This window comes from Epargyreus clarus, unplaced genomic scaffold (assembly GCF_041222505.1).
Source record: "Epargyreus clarus isolate Ecla_fem2 unplaced genomic scaffold, WU_Ecla_fem_2.2 ptg000026l, whole genome shotgun sequence".
Classification (NCBI taxonomy): Eukaryota; Metazoa; Arthropoda; class Insecta; order Lepidoptera; family Hesperiidae; genus Epargyreus; species Epargyreus clarus.
The window spans coordinates 11,280,767-11,296,809 of record NW_027332233.1 but is presented as its reverse complement, the minus strand read 5'-3'; the positions used below and the strand labels follow the sequence as shown (position 1 = coordinate 11,296,809).

General features: G+C 34.9%; 1 protein-coding gene across 1 annotated transcript; it reads right to left on the bottom strand.

Moving 5' to 3' along the window:
• Positions 1 to 510: 510 nt before the first annotated feature.
• On the bottom strand, positions 511 to 7,602 carry LOC140753076 (nuclear pore glycoprotein p62-like). Its single transcript, XM_073087453.1, has 2 exons — positions 7,156 to 7,602; positions 511 to 522 (listed from the first exon to the last, which is right to left on the bottom strand). Exons 1-2 carry the CDS (start codon positions 7,600 to 7,602, stop codon positions 511 to 513), a joined length of 459 nt encoding a protein of 152 aa, XP_072943554.1.
• Between the last annotated feature and the right edge of the window lie 8,441 nt (positions 7,603 to 16,043).

Sequence of the window (16,043 nt, the reverse complement as noted above, 5' to 3'; positions counted from 1 at the left end):
TGCCCCGACTCGCTTAATAGTCCGATGTCTTCAATTATTGGTAATATCAGATCCTTAAACGCTCTAAGGAAGCTGACTGGTGGGTTGGTAGAGGATGTGATCGTTTATTTATCGTAAGGTCACATTCCTACATTAATGCTCTATCATTTCGATATTTCCAATAGGTGTCTACGTTTCTTGAGTTCGTAGAAGGGCACAGTTAGCAACGTATATTTTCCTTTATCTCTAGAAAAATAAAACATTCAAGATACTTATAGGTATGTAAGTAGGTATTAATTCAGAAATTTTGTAGCCAGTCAAGATATTTGCTTGTCCAGTAGCTTAAAACATTTACCTACAACCAAAGGGACATTTTTTGTAAATATTATTATTCCTATACCAAATAGTAGCATTTCTTTGGGTATTTCCAATGTGTATCTGAGTGATATCCATAGTTTTCATTAGGACAGGCTACTGTGGTGCGACCGGCGCGTGCGCATTGGTGCCGTGCGCTCCAATCGCCGGCCGCCGTCACGCCCACGCCTGACACATAACTCTCACGCATTACGTATTCAACATATCCACATTATCCACCATTTACTTTAACGAGACAATTTAAAAGTTTATTAAAGCCAAAAACCAGCATTCTCGCTAATTTCGACGCTCAAGGCTAGAAATATATTTACTGACATGAGCTTGAAGTCTTGCACGTAAACTATAAATGCTACGCTGCTTTGACACGCACTTATTCATCAGATAGGTTCTTTGAAATTTTGAAAATTCATGTATTACGAGGCTAGAATTCGGTAAGTCAATATTTTCACATATCTCTATCCAAATTATAATAATATGTTACCTATCTACTTGGTATGTACATTTACAAGGAGCATATGGGCAAGTGCAAATAAATAATTTTTCTAGATTGAATTTTAACTTATGAATTGAGTGTTAGTCAGTAACCGCAATATTAAAGTTATATGAGGTGGAAAATGATGCATTGAGTCATGAGTACGTCCTGCATGTTATTCTTGTTTAACTAAATACATAGGTATATTAGGATAGCCCCAGAAGTACGTAATCTATAATTAAAACAGCAGTGCTCTGATAACTTTCTCTTTATTCTTCACACACAACACAATAATACACGTCTTGTCCTTTTTCTTAACAGTCGAGTGACAAACCACAATTACCCGCTTTTTTATATATCTTGCTATTCTTTATCTATGATTATTGATACATTGTTTACTTTATACATTGCAATAGATATAACGTGGTTAACTGTTGAATCATTCATCATAAATTATAATATAAATATTAATTACGTTAGGCTTAAATATCAATGTTAATATATACCATAGGGTAACATAATATAATCGTATACTATAGGCTAACAGGTATTATAAGATCTTTTAAAATTAAAACAAAGTTGAAAACGTTTATCACCCCAGTATCAATAAATGAAATCGGCAGATCGATGTCTTTATAAATGTCGAATAATAACGGACCAAAAGCTCAACCTTGGGATACACCAGCGTAGTACCTATCTCTCCTTGAATATAACGATGCAGGTCAGCGTAAGTCCCGTTAAAATTGCAAGCCTAGTTAAGTCTTAGGAAAATATAATATTGTAATATTTATTATATACCACTGAGGCAAGACAATCCCTTATGCCCGTCGGCTATTTTATAGTCAGATGAAGCTTTTTAACGGTATTTCACTTGATTTTACCCCGTTGCAGGCTTTACCATACCGGACTATTATATTCAACCTAAATTGCTATATTTTCGTATTTAGGTATTTCGAAGCGATCAGATTATTTATAGCGTTTTAGGAATGTCTCTGAACGGAATGGCGGAAAATGGAAAAAAAATATCTTTATGAACCTTTAAAATAATTCTTAAGTAGTTCTAACTTTCTAAGAGTTGGGTTACAGCAAATATTGAATGCACATGTACGTAAATATTTACTAAGTCTACTCCACTCCTCTCCGTGTAAGTTTATGGAGAACTGGGCAATAGCAAACTTGATTATCGCATGATTTTAAATGCCAAAAGATATCTAGCCGAATAACTTACGTAGGATTTATGAGGCGATCATCATCTTCATTAGGAGTGGCAACGTATAGCTTGGGTAACATGGGCGGCGATGACCACTATCAGGTGGGCTGTGTGTACGCTTGCTACTTCAATATTTAAAAAAATAAAAGTTTGTGAAAATTTCAACTAAATAGCAGCCTAATGACAAAATACTCTTCATTCAAAAGACTCTTTAAATTTAGTAAATACAAAATGACGAATAAACCAATGGGTTGAAGTCGTAGGGTTTGGGCCATACGGATCCCTAAAAAACACAATTTTCCGTGCACCCTCACACCTTTGCAATAGGGTTCGAATGACAGGGACCCTAAAGATACAGTCTACCCAGCATGCACCCTCACAGCTTTATAATCATAGAGCTATCCAGCCGTTAAGTGCACTGGACACGGCGCCGGCGAATTAATCCGCAAGCTAGTCCTGCAGTTATCAGAGCAACGCCGCGGGGCGCAATTATGTCATCAGGCATCCCGGATATCGATGCAGATGATAGCTCGGAATAAACGTCGCCCCGGGCTGTCAATGGACAATCTTCTCCAATGACATGGTTGTGAAAATGATTTTTTATTTTTGATATAATTTTCAAGAACAGCAGGTACCTACGTAGTCACATGAGTAAAATCGGGACATGTAGAAGTAAATATTATTGATTTGTTACTATCATCTGATCGGTAGAAACTGTAGAGCACAGGTCTAACACAAGTGTAGGTTGATGGAATTCATAACCCTTTGAAAGTTTCACGGAAATTTCACCTATTTGCGAGAATGCAGCAAAAAGGTAGCGATAATTAATTCCCTAAATGTTCATGAATTATGATGTCATATATAGCTGTACACTGAACAATTGTACATATTAAAAGTACCTACCTACCGTATTAAATGCCTTTGATTCCACTTAGATATAGGCTAAAACCACACACACATCTACTTATATTCCTTATGTATTTTAGGATAGGTATTTAGGTACTTAGACTGAAAGGTATTTGCTCAAAAAAGTTCATTGCTCATATAACTTTCACACGAGATTTCAAGACAAAATAGTTTAACAGCTTTTCAGCCAGTCTTTGCATGCAAGTAGCTACAAAAATGTTTTCTTCTCAACACATTGAAAATTTGAACCTAAGTAAACCTATTATTTAGTACCTAGCTACATATGTATGTTATGATTAAATTTTAACACTTATCTTTTTCAATACGTACTAAGTAGGTACGTTCATCGTTCAGTAAGAGGTAGGTATACCCCTTACTCGTATGCCAGTGCCTACTAATTAAATTGTCACAAGCTGAAATAAATATTCTGTTTCTATTGCGCTATCAAGTAAGGCTACACAATAAAACGCTATGGAAGTAAATGAGTTCCATTTTGTATTTAAAATTTCATACGCCTGCCTACAACTGTCACAACAGTGCTATATTTTGTGCATCAAAAATGCATAGTGCGCGACGTTTGTTATAGTTACGTATATCAGCAGAGGTTCTCAAATATAGAATTGAATTGAAGAGTATAATCTATAAAAATACTAAAAACAATATTAGTAGTTTTAAAGTCATATTAATAAATCGATACCAAATAATGACGGATATAAACTGAGAATCTTGATTTAAAATTTGAAACAGTAAATTAAGATTGTTTTCAAATGTAACCGCACCGTAAATAGTTTGACCGAGGAGGAAATCGCCACACGTATTTCTAGCAAAAAGTTCTTGCGTTTCAGTGAAAAGCTGAGACTTACATTATGAGGCGATCATCATATTTTTCAGGAATGGCGACGCATTTGTGATCAGCTTGAGATAGAATTATATTTAAGAAAATCATAAGTAGAACTGGACTAGTAAGTAGATATAGCAAATTAAAAGCTCGAGAAAAACATCGTGAAGGCGTCCTATGGGCCTAAGTTTGAGCATATCAGTCTTAATCGCTTTAGATTTTCCATGCAACATGGCGTAGTTTTTATTGGCGTAACTGGTGTTTTCTATGCATAATAGGCATCCAAGATTATAGGGGCGCTGTTTGCCATGATACCAGTGTTTCCGTGCCGCTGGTAACGGGGACACATTAACAAAAGATGCAGTTTTATTGTAGTTTAGCTGCTATATTATTTTCCATGGAAATCACAAAGGAACGGTCTTTATGCACGTTTCACTGTATTCTTTATTATAGACTGCAGTACTGTCCCACGTACTTCGCTGGAAAATTGTCCACCTTCTATTAACCTACTTCGTCGGAAACAATTTACTGTTTTTATGTCTTCTATTATATATTAAATCTATGTAATTTTTATTTTGTATTTAATATCGGTTTTGTTGCAAAGTTTTTAGTAGTATAGGAAAATCCGTGGGAAAAGGTTTTTTAATTAATTTTTAATTCGTAAGTAGTTATAGAATCGGAAACTATGCATTTGATCAAGTGATGATCTTTAGCAAAGTTGTTGTCCAAGAGCCCACGAGGGTTTGGAATTGGTAAGACCAAATTTAGACAGATGCCACCACTGTTATTCTAATGGAGGTACAAATTTTCCATTTTATGTATGTCATATTATTTCTTTAAAATGCGGGGGAAGCCGCGGGCACTACTAGTCTTTATATATGTGTATATTTATTTATTATGTGTGTGTGTATGTCACTGAACTCCTCCTAAACCACTGGACTGATTTTGATGAAATTTGTTGTGTGTGTTCAAGGGGACTTGAGAATGGTTTTTAGATTCACAATTTAGTCCGTGGGAAAAGGTTTTTTTAAATTAATTTTCAATTCGTAAGTAGCTGTTGATTTTGGAATGTTTCACATTGGATTTCGACAGACATCGCTACCATCGCAGTTTCAAATATTCTATCTATTTTTCAAACCCGTAAGTGATAAGGGTTGTTCATCCTTAACATTTTTTTATTTATATGGCAACAACGTTTGCCGGGTCAGCTAATAATTTTATAAATATTTTACATTATCTACACTGTATGTACGATCTACCTAGAAATTAATGTTTTTTTTATAATATAGGAGTAGCAGACAGTCACATATGCATACAGTCCACCTGATGGTAAGTGGCTACTGCCGCCCATGGACATCTGCAATCACCCCAGATAGGATTAGATATTTCTACCTAAGCTGGAACGCCTCGGAAAAGTCTGTCTCCCTTACCACACCCTTCAAACCGGAACACAGCAGCGCCTAACACTGCTGTTATTAAGTAGAAATAGGAGTAGCGGTGGTACCGCCGGAGTCGAACCACAAAAGGTTCTACCACCTTCATTTAATTAATATCCAACGTATATTTGAGGCATCGTCATTCCCAACCCATTATGTCCCACTGCTGAGCACGGGTTCGGTGTTTGGATATGCTGTGTTTGCTCATGCTAACTATCTATGTAATTAAGGGAATGAATATACTTTGTTTTTGTAATTTAATGCACGTAAGCACCTAATATACAAAAAATATTAATGTGGATTGATTTTCATTTTGATAGTAATTCATAATTCTGAGACCAACCAAGTCGTTACTATAAGTACACCTTTGTTGTTTAAGCGAATAAATTTCATTTAGTATCACTGGAACAATTTGCAAAAATAAATAATTAAAAGGCCCCTATAAAATTAATATGCTTACAACCACATTTAACGATCTCAATTGAACAATAAACGTAATAAATATATTTAAAATGCAATAACGTAGGTTGTAGGACGAGGAGATTCGACGAATCCCTTTTTTCGATAATTATAGGCCACAAGAGACCGCATCAAAATAAATGCGACATAAAACTCTATTTTATTGCTCTAAATTGACATAAATTTGACGAAAATTGTAATATAATTAACATATTTTTCAAATTGTCCCTTTTGATGACAAGACTGATTATAATTTATTTGTGAATAGTACAATTAATCAGCCGTACACAATATGATAGTTTCTTCTTTATGGGTGGGTACATGGGTAACTATAATTATGTTTATATCACGGCGTGCGTAAATTGACGTTTTACGCACGCTTCGCGTGCGCAAAACCCCCATTTCCGACCCCGTAATATAAAATTTTATACAACACGCGGACGAAAAATGTTTTTCTGACTCGTGTGATTGCAGTCCTCGCCTGCGGCTCGGCCTGCAAACTCACACTTGTCAGAAAAAAATTTTTCGTCCTCGTATTGTAATGTACTATTATGGGTGTTGAACAAAAGAGCTATATGTTTAATGCAAAAGTAATAAATGTTATCAAATGCTATGTTCTGACAAGATATAATTATGTAGATATTATATTCGTATTTTTATGGGTTCTTACAGTAAGTACGCCGAGGAACTCCGGTCTATCTGAAGTCGTAAATTTATACTAATAAAAGTTAGTCATATTAAATACATCGCATGCGTAAAAGACGAGGAGACTAAAACATATCGGATTCGAGTAATTACTAAAATTATACCAATTTAAGTTATGAAATTGGTACGTACACATTTTATAAGAGTCCGTGTAATCAGGATATTTAACAATTACAAATTTATTTTTATGAATCATCCTGACCCTTACTTTAAGTCGTAACGATTACCGTTTACCCAGGTGAAAATGTTAACCAATCCAGTTAATAATCAATCATAGTTACGTGCGTACATTTTAAAATCATCTAAGTAAATAAGTTTATGAGTTGCTTTATTTCACACCGTTGAAAAGTGGGTGCATCAAAATGCACTTTGCTAATATGGCCAAGCGTAAGGTAAAGGTGATAACCTTTACCTCTCACAGTGTGAAAGGATATATTGTAGAACCAAGCTAAGCTGTAGAACAGTTAACTTCGATATAGATAAGTAAAGACTTGATAAGTTATCGTCAAATCATCAAGAGATATTTGAGAATTTTCTATATTGATACCTATTCATTCTCAAAAGTTGATTATTCAATTTATTTTTGGTACCTTTCATTTTCTCTTCTCAGATAATTGTGGCTGACGTTAAGTTGGTCCAATTTAATAGAAATCTGAATAATTGTGTTATCTATCCATTGCATTGTCGACATATGTGCGTCAAGTATCCTACCGATTTGAACAATAGGATTATTGATATTTTGACTCCTGTTTGTCTCGTTGATATGTTCAATTACCTCTTTTAAGTCTTCTGACATCTGCCTGATTTGGCTTTCTATGTTTTCAGCTATGTAGTACATATTTTCTCTCTCACAACCCCAGGTTTTATCCCCTGGTTCTTCTAGCAACATCTCCATCGGAGCCAGTAACTCTTCCAGTTCTTTCTGTTCAGCCACCATGAAGTTTAGTTCATATTCCAAGTTCTGCTGTTCATTATTGGCTCCCTCGATTGCATCGTTTAGCTGTTCTATTTTCTCTCTGTTGGCAAAGAGCTGTTGGTCTCTCGCGTTGAGCTGTATAACTTGCTCGTTGAAGATGAGCTCCTGTTCATCAAGCTCCTGGGTCCACTTAATAATGTTTTCCTCTAAATCAGTGTAGGACATTGACGTCACGACTCGGGTTGGGGTGGCGGCCGCTGTTGTCGCAGTATTGTTAATTGATTTATTCGGTACATTTTTTTCCATCTATATTAACGATAATTATTTTATTAGTGGTATTTCCTAAAATGACAATAAGTTACATGACATAAGATCAAAAATGTCATTGAGACAGAACAACTACTGTGAGTATAACGATAATATAAATTCCATGTAAACTTATGGAGAAGTGTGCACTTTTTCAATTTTAATTTGTAAAGTCTTTTATTACTATAATGTATAATTAGTGCGGCAACCAGAAAATTGAATTTATTTCTAGTAGATAGGATAGTGTAAAAAAAGATTTTATCTTATCCTGACAATCGGAAAATTAACTTCACATATTGTTGTATGGTGTCTTCAATTAACTTTTTCAAGTGGCACGCCTTTTATAAATAACTAAGTACTTACGTTTATAATGTTGTGATAACTAGGCATTTTTGAATTTCTGCCTGTAGATTTGATTTCCAGTGCTATAATTATGATAAAATACCTGTGTATCAATGAGCCTTGTTATATCCGTGGTATTACTAAGTACTCGATATCTTTCATGTGCAGGTGGAATGTGTTCGAAACGAGGCACTCAGGCGATGCTGGGATTTTTTCACCGAGAGTATAACATTAGCGGGTGTAATAGCATTCTGTCTTCCCCAGAGTCTGAGGAACCCAGAATGCTTATCAAATTATATTTGGTGTAGATGCAATATGCGGGCTTTATGGGGGGTGACATAGTCACTACGTGACAAAACCCCTTTTTTAAATTTAAAAGAAAAAAAAATACTAAGTACTACTATGGTATTAGTAGTATACACTATTTGTACTAAATACACATAAGTACTTACTCCACATATCACATTCGCAGTTTTATATTGATGCAATAAGGCTAAGCCTCTGTGATCCATGATGACATTACAATAACTTCAACTTCAAGTCAATCAGAATAGTAAATGCTAATAATTAAAACATAAAATTATCAAATTTCAATGGAATTTCAATTTTGGATACATTTATCTACATATTATGGTTCAACAAAATATTTTCTAATTGGTAATTATTTACTTTAATATTAAATCTGGAAATCACTAAAATTTTAATATTTTAGATCATTCTTACACGAATATAGAAATAATTCGGCGTTATTGTATTTATAAGACACATACTTGTTTAATTGTTATGCTATTCGCTGCAAGATGGCGCTCCGATGGCTAGTTTCGAATATTCTTAATAGATGGCGTTGTGGTGGCATTATCCTGACCTAAATATAACGTGACGAAGGAAATAATTGGCGTTGTGCGTTCTGTGTGCTTCAAAAATGTTTTTTTTCTATATTTTAAATGTAAATATTTTAAAATTCATTAAGCCGGTTGCATGGGTAGGTAAATACGGGTTAAGTCAAATGAATGAAAAGGAATAGTCATCGTTAGTAAAATCAAATTTGTCACAAAATGTAGGTAATATTTAATTTATTTATAAATGAGAAATGTGTGATAACAAAAAGATTTGTAACACTTAAAATGCCTGCTATTACATTTTAATTAATACATTATTCGCACTGCACAAACATCGCGTATAAAATTCGCGCAGTGCTTATTACAGTAGTGTGTTAATTAGTAAGTTTCTTGCAAACAGAGTACAATGGGCCCCTTGGATTTATCGCAGATGGCGAAAAAAGCTCCCGTCGCTAACGACTCCGCCCACAAGGTACACTCTACCCCGTATTGTACTGGAGCGGAACCTAATTGTGGTGCGACATGCAACGGTTGATGGTGACTGATGACAGGAATCGAAGGAATTAAGAATATGAAAGATAGAAAAATATTACACCTACATACATACAGTAGGTAGATACCTATATAGATACACACATGTAAAATCCGTTTTGCTACGAAATTGCGGTGGGCAAATTTTAAGGCCAGTAAATATAATCCACGTCATATTTAAGCCCTATACTTTACTTAGCGTCCTTTTATAATCTTGATTTCATTTATTAACTGATCTAGAATTAACATTTTAACAGATGTAAATAGTACTCTTTTACTTACTCTGAATAATTAATTAGAACTCTTATTTCCGTTATACCACAGTGTTCATACCAAAACATAGAAACTTTAAACCTCTTATATTCAGAAATGGGTGTATTGGTATTGAAGTCAAAGATCATTAATAACCCTGTAAGGTGTTACGTAAAAATAGCCTAGTGGTTAAGAAACTCGGCTTCTCGATCGATGGGTCCGAGGTTCAAATCCCAGGCACGCACCTCGGATTTTTCAAAATTATCTGCGTATTAGAAATTAATTATCACTTTCTTAAATGGCGAAGAAAAACATCGTGAGGAAACCTAAACTGGAATAATAAAAAACTAAACTGAGGGAATAATAAAGAAAATTTCAAAGGTGCGTGGTAAATATCTACCAAAACGCACTTGACCAGCGCGGTGGATTATGTCCTAATTCTTCTCATTGTCAGAGGTGACAGCCCATGCCCAGCAGTGGGACGATAATAGGTTGATGATGATGATGATGAAGGTGTTTCGTGGGCTTGGGTTTTTCATTATTTACAAGGAGGAATGTCAGAATTTTGCTTATACTGTTATATGTTCAGTGATATGCAAGATCGGAAGACAAATTACATTAAGAAGATTAAAGTTTAGTGACCGTATCCTACGTCGCACCTAATGAAGAACTTAATGAAGAATTTATCACCTCTGCCGCAGAGAAAGAAAAAACAACAATTCCAGTCATGTAAATAACCGGTTGCAATAAAACGGTAAAATCAAAAGGCACATGTTTACATAATAAGAATTTATTATTATGTTTAGTGTATTTGACATAAAACATTTGAGCACGCGCTAGCAGCTGTGGTAACGCAGGTACCGTCAGGGCGGATAGGGCGGGTTGGGCGGCGCTGAACCGCCTTGCTGATTGTTGCTTTTCAAATAGTAACAGTATATGTAATATGTATGTTCCATTAATAAAAGTTAAGTTAATACAATCATTCATATTACGACTTTTAAAGCTATTGGGATTTGGGAAATACCTTATTTTAAGCTCAACTAGAGTGAGTGAGTAGCTGCATTTAATAGTTAAAGTAATTCACAGTAACAACATAATTAACCCATGATTAACCCATTGTTAGGCACGGGTTCTGGAGATGGCTAAGACCACAAAAGCTGCGTTTGTATCGCCGCGGACATTAAAAGTAGGTACTCTAAATCCTAATGTTTCGACTGCGAAGGAACAAACGCTACCTTTTTCTCACTTTTGTTAGTAATGCTTAAGACTGACTGTGTACTGATTTCGGGATGATGTAAAACAGGAACAATTTGAAATCCACTCCTCCTTAGGATTGATTTGTATATTTACGTGTCATTGTTTCACATATGAACTATGAACTTACTTTTGGGACAACAAGAAAATCTCTTGATGGTGCCCAGAAATGCAGTTCTGGATTATTGAAATAAATCTCGTCATAAAACGAGACATGGTTAACGTTGGAAGATCGGCAGCTGCACGGGCGGCGAGGGCGGCGCTGGCCCGCCTCGCCGATTGTTGAACCTCCAACACACGAACAAAACACCCTATAAAGTAATTTCGTTATGCTTTTTATTCTTAACAGTTTCCAGTATTGCACGCTTTTGATGATTTTAATTAAAACCCATTAAAAGTCCAATACAGTGCGGTATTAATATACTAAAACGTAATTTTAAATGTTCATAGTTTTGTGTCAATAACTATAATATAGGTAAATCGTAGATGTTGTCAATTGGACTACGCGTGGGCTTAAAAACTATAGGATCTGACAACAATAGTCATGAAGGTGGTAGAACCCCTTGTGGTTCGACTCCGGCGGCGACATCGCCACACCTATTTCTGCCTGTTAACTGTGTTAAGCGCTGCTGTTTTCTGACTTGAAGATTCTGGTAAGGGAGACATACTTTTCCGAGTCGTTCCAGCTTAATCTTCAGCGGTACGGTCCTCAGAGGTAGCGGCACATCTGTGGCCGATCTAATATACGAATATCTAATCCTATAAGAGATTGATTACAGATGTACCTACATGTCCACTTACTGTCAGGTGGACTGCATGCCCGTCCGCTACCCCTATTATAAAAAAAATATATTTTGCTTTAAACAATGTACAACTAGTGGAATGTAACCGACTGAATGCATTTTCTATTTGATTCGAAAGTTTAATACCTATATCATTCCGTAGTTCTAGTTAAATAGTAGAAATTTCAAACAAAATTGTCTAACTACGTAGTAATTTATAACAAAGCGGTACCTGTCACGGATCGTAGATACTTAGTAGAGCGACAAGCTTATTAGATTCGTTTAAAATATAAGTAATGTTAGTAGTAGGTACTTATATGTAAGTGGTAGAACCCTCTGTGGTTTTCCGGAGTCTTCGCGTCGCCAACTATGCCTTATAACAGCAGTGTTAAGCGCCGCTATGTTCCGCTTTGAAGAGTGTGACGAGTATGTAGTTGCTTTCGCCTCTATTTATAGTACTTAAGTGTGCGTAGTTCTTTCGTTTCAGTAGAAGGGTGAACATGCTGTCTTACTTACTAATGCGAGATTCTTATTCCTGAGGATTGGCAATGCATCTGTGATCAGCTTCAGGCAGAACCATTGCTTTCTATGGAGTTAGTTATAGATTACTACATAACATCTGGTGGGCTATAGGTTCTTTTAGTAATCCATTCTATAACTAAATTCTACATATGTATCGTTTTATTCTGAAATACTCTATAAAAATATCAGCGTAAACGTATCTTTAATGCACTCTTCTAATACACTTATAGCTTTAGGATACAATTGCCTATATTGTGACACTATGGAAAACAGACAAACAAAGACCCAGACCCAGAAATTATGTAACTTAATTAGATCTTATTATCGGAATATGATATTGATTTCCGAATCGTCTGCATATCAGCTCGGCTTCACCGCGGAGTTGTCGATCTGGGGGCCTACTACTGGGTATATCTTAAAACAATATTAGTTTAATCATACATTGAAAATTCGTACCACGACCTCGCTAAAGTAGGATTGTTTTTATAATATTACAATAAGCAGTTTTGTATGATGTCGGTCGAAATTATTCATTCTTTTTTTTTTTCAGGAAATTTATTTTTTTAAGCCAAATATGACAATTTCAGTTGGTTTTATACAATCGATAAGCGAAAAATGAATAAGGGTTTGAGTTTACATCGCTCGGCAGGAATAAAACAAATCTGTTCTAAGGAGGTCGTGGTACGAAACAAAATAATGTTGATGTAATATTGAAATAAAACTTTCCTGAACTATGATTGTTTTTAAAAGATGGTGGTAGGGCCCCTGGACTTTTGCGTATCAGTCAGTCAGACAATGCAATCCATAACTCGCAACAAAGTAAGTGCTACGTCATCGTGTAATACACGATGGTAAATCGTTCCCGCAATAAAACCGTGGACGCGTTTTACAGCTCCATAAATAATGGTCAATATGTCGAGCAGTATTGTCGATTTTGACAAATTGCCCCTCTCGCTTGCCGCCACATTGTCGGCTACTGAAGCTCCCCTTTGTCATCGTTGAACAATGACGCTCAAATCTACGCAGACTTTTGTGCACATCATTTTCACCTATGCTTCGATGCTGCAAATAAGTTTTATTGGTTTTATTATATCTTGCGGGCAAGGAGGCTTTGGTTTCGTGCTATGATAAATGAGAAGTCGTTTGACAACGCTCGTATCTATAGACGGTATGCACCATAGAGTCAATCTTATTGTGTGTGGTGTAAAAGATGCCGAATATTGCTGAATAAACAATATTCAAGTTCAAACCAAATAACGTCTTTTGTTGTGTACAATCGGTGACATATTTGGTAGTAAATTTGGTTGAAAGCTATAAAAAGCTTCACTGATAGATAGTAAGGAATTTCTCTATATTTTCTGTTTTGTTTAATAGCATTCATAAGTAACTAAAATTGTACAATAACGCCATTTAACTATAGAACTATATATAACTATATATACTATTTTTTTACATATTTTTATGATGTGGACTAATTTTAATAAAAATTGCGTGAAAGACACATGATCTTAAAGTAAATAATAGTAAGTATATCACTTGTCGACTTTTATTAAAAAGTTTCTCCGACTTATTGAGATTTCTACTTAAACAGTTCTTATTGCATTCAGTTTACATGTTAGATAGGTATTTGATATTAAATGTTATTTTCGTTTTATCACCTGCATTTAATTCCTAAGTAGGTAATTAAGGGGATATTATATTAATGTCCTTAGGAGATTCCATTTATTGATTAAAGTTCCGTTATTATGAAGTAGGTAGGCCCCTTACCCATTACTTTATTATCTTATATATAAAATTATCGTGTCACAGTGTTAGTTACCGTACTCCTCCGAAACGGCTTCACCGATTTTGACCAAATTTTATATGCATATTAAGTAGGTCTGAGAATCGGCTACTATCTATTTTTCACACCCCTAAGTGATAAGGGTTGTTTTATATGGCAACACAACGTTTGCCGGGTCAGCTAGTAACAAAATAATATTAAGTAGGTAAGTGTGCAAATATTATCCTATTTTAACCTTATTATTTTCAGCTAAAATCGTATTTGTTAAAGAGGGTGTGAACCGTGTCCCCGGCACTCCCTCCAAACTTGTACATATTTGATTTAAAATCGAACTGCACAATGATGTTATTGTGCTATAGAAATATAAATTGCTGTGAAAATGGAATAAAAACTCTCGTCGTCCCCTACTATTAAGAGATGATGTAGCGATACTCTGCGCAGGCGCAAATACGGAACATTTTGTACTTCGCTACATTCGCCAGTTTAATCCAAACCAAGCAAATGTAAGCTTTGTGTTCTTTGTTGTAGTTGTAAAATTTAATTCGATTGAAAGTCAAACTCACTGAAATAATACCAATAGTATCCGTGACGGGTGAATGAAGCATAAAAAATCCATAAATCAAAGTCAAAAAGGCATAGAGAATGGGAGAAACGCGGTCGCGAGCAGTTTGTCCCCAGCTGTTATCCCGAGCCGCCGACTGCGACAAAGCATTATTCTCGTGTTCCCATCAATAATGAGGGTAATTTTGTCACATTAGCAGACATATTGGCCTATTGTTGTTTGTATTTTGAGAAAGCACATTATCGAACATCAAAATATCTGAGTGAAATAAACTTGATATATTTTTGCTTGTGTTCTACATGTGTTACTGCTTAATAATGAAATCGGACACTTTGTATATAGCAGAACAAATGTTAGCAATCTATTCCAAGTTACCTTATTAAGAGATAAGAAAGAAGGTAGATTATTAAGGTATACCTACGTACTCTGATAATGCCCTTTACAGTAAACATTATAAGTATACATTTTTATTCAACTTTTATAAGTATGATACTTATTTACGACCGTTATTAATATTCAATCTATCCAATAGTTTGCCTACCAAAGGGTATCCTTTTTGACAAATTACTAGAAATTGTCAAATTGAAATCTTTGCTTTACTTATTACAAATCTAGTAGGTATAATTATACTATTGTGTATATGAGGTAAGCTATATCTATTGTAATATATTTCATGGATTTATATTGAAAATGTACAGTACCTACAGTACAGTCTATAAAGCATATGCGCGGTTCAAAGCGTTCGTCATTTGTCGGAGAGTTGCGGTCGCGCCCGCGACCCGCGCGCCATCTGTCTAATTACTTCCTACGCTTTTCAACCCGTCGCTACCTTTTGTTACTTACCCGCGTTTAATGTCTTAAATGTCAATTATAAGAATAATGAAATAAGAAAGTACCCTCGCCACAAAGACGAAGCATGGATAGAAAGTTCCTCGTTACGCTCGCTCGTTAAACTGCTATGAAATTGAATGTTTCAACCGCAACTTTTTAGACATTATTTTTGTCGGAGGTGTATTTATTTACCTATTTCTTTCTAATAATATAACACTTTGGAGTGAAATATACTTTTTTTTCAAAAATTATAATATTTGATAGAACTTTTATACATACAATTAATTGAGATATAATGTGAAAAATAAGTAATAGCGAAAAGAGAAAAAAGAAATTGTAAGTCATGTTTATTTTGATCTCTACGTAGCGCTAAACTTGCTAGTACGGCTACTCCCCGCTAGATAGCGCTCATTGTTGCCACCAGAAGTAACAGTATTTATTTAATGCCTACATTGTAAATTTTATATAAAATGTATTAGAACTAAAATGTTACATTAATATTTGTTGTAACTTTTATATAAATAAGCATATATAGAACAGGCTCATAAAATTTAAAGTATCTACTTTAAGAAAATTATTTCTGTAGCTTCGTACCTACCTACTATTAACTACACTACATATAGACCTATTTTTTACTCTCTTGCCTTCTAACGAAGCAACGGTTCCTTAACCATAATTAAATTAATAAACTCGTGTGAATACAACAACAAGTCGAAATAATTAAATTACCGCAGTTGAACTCA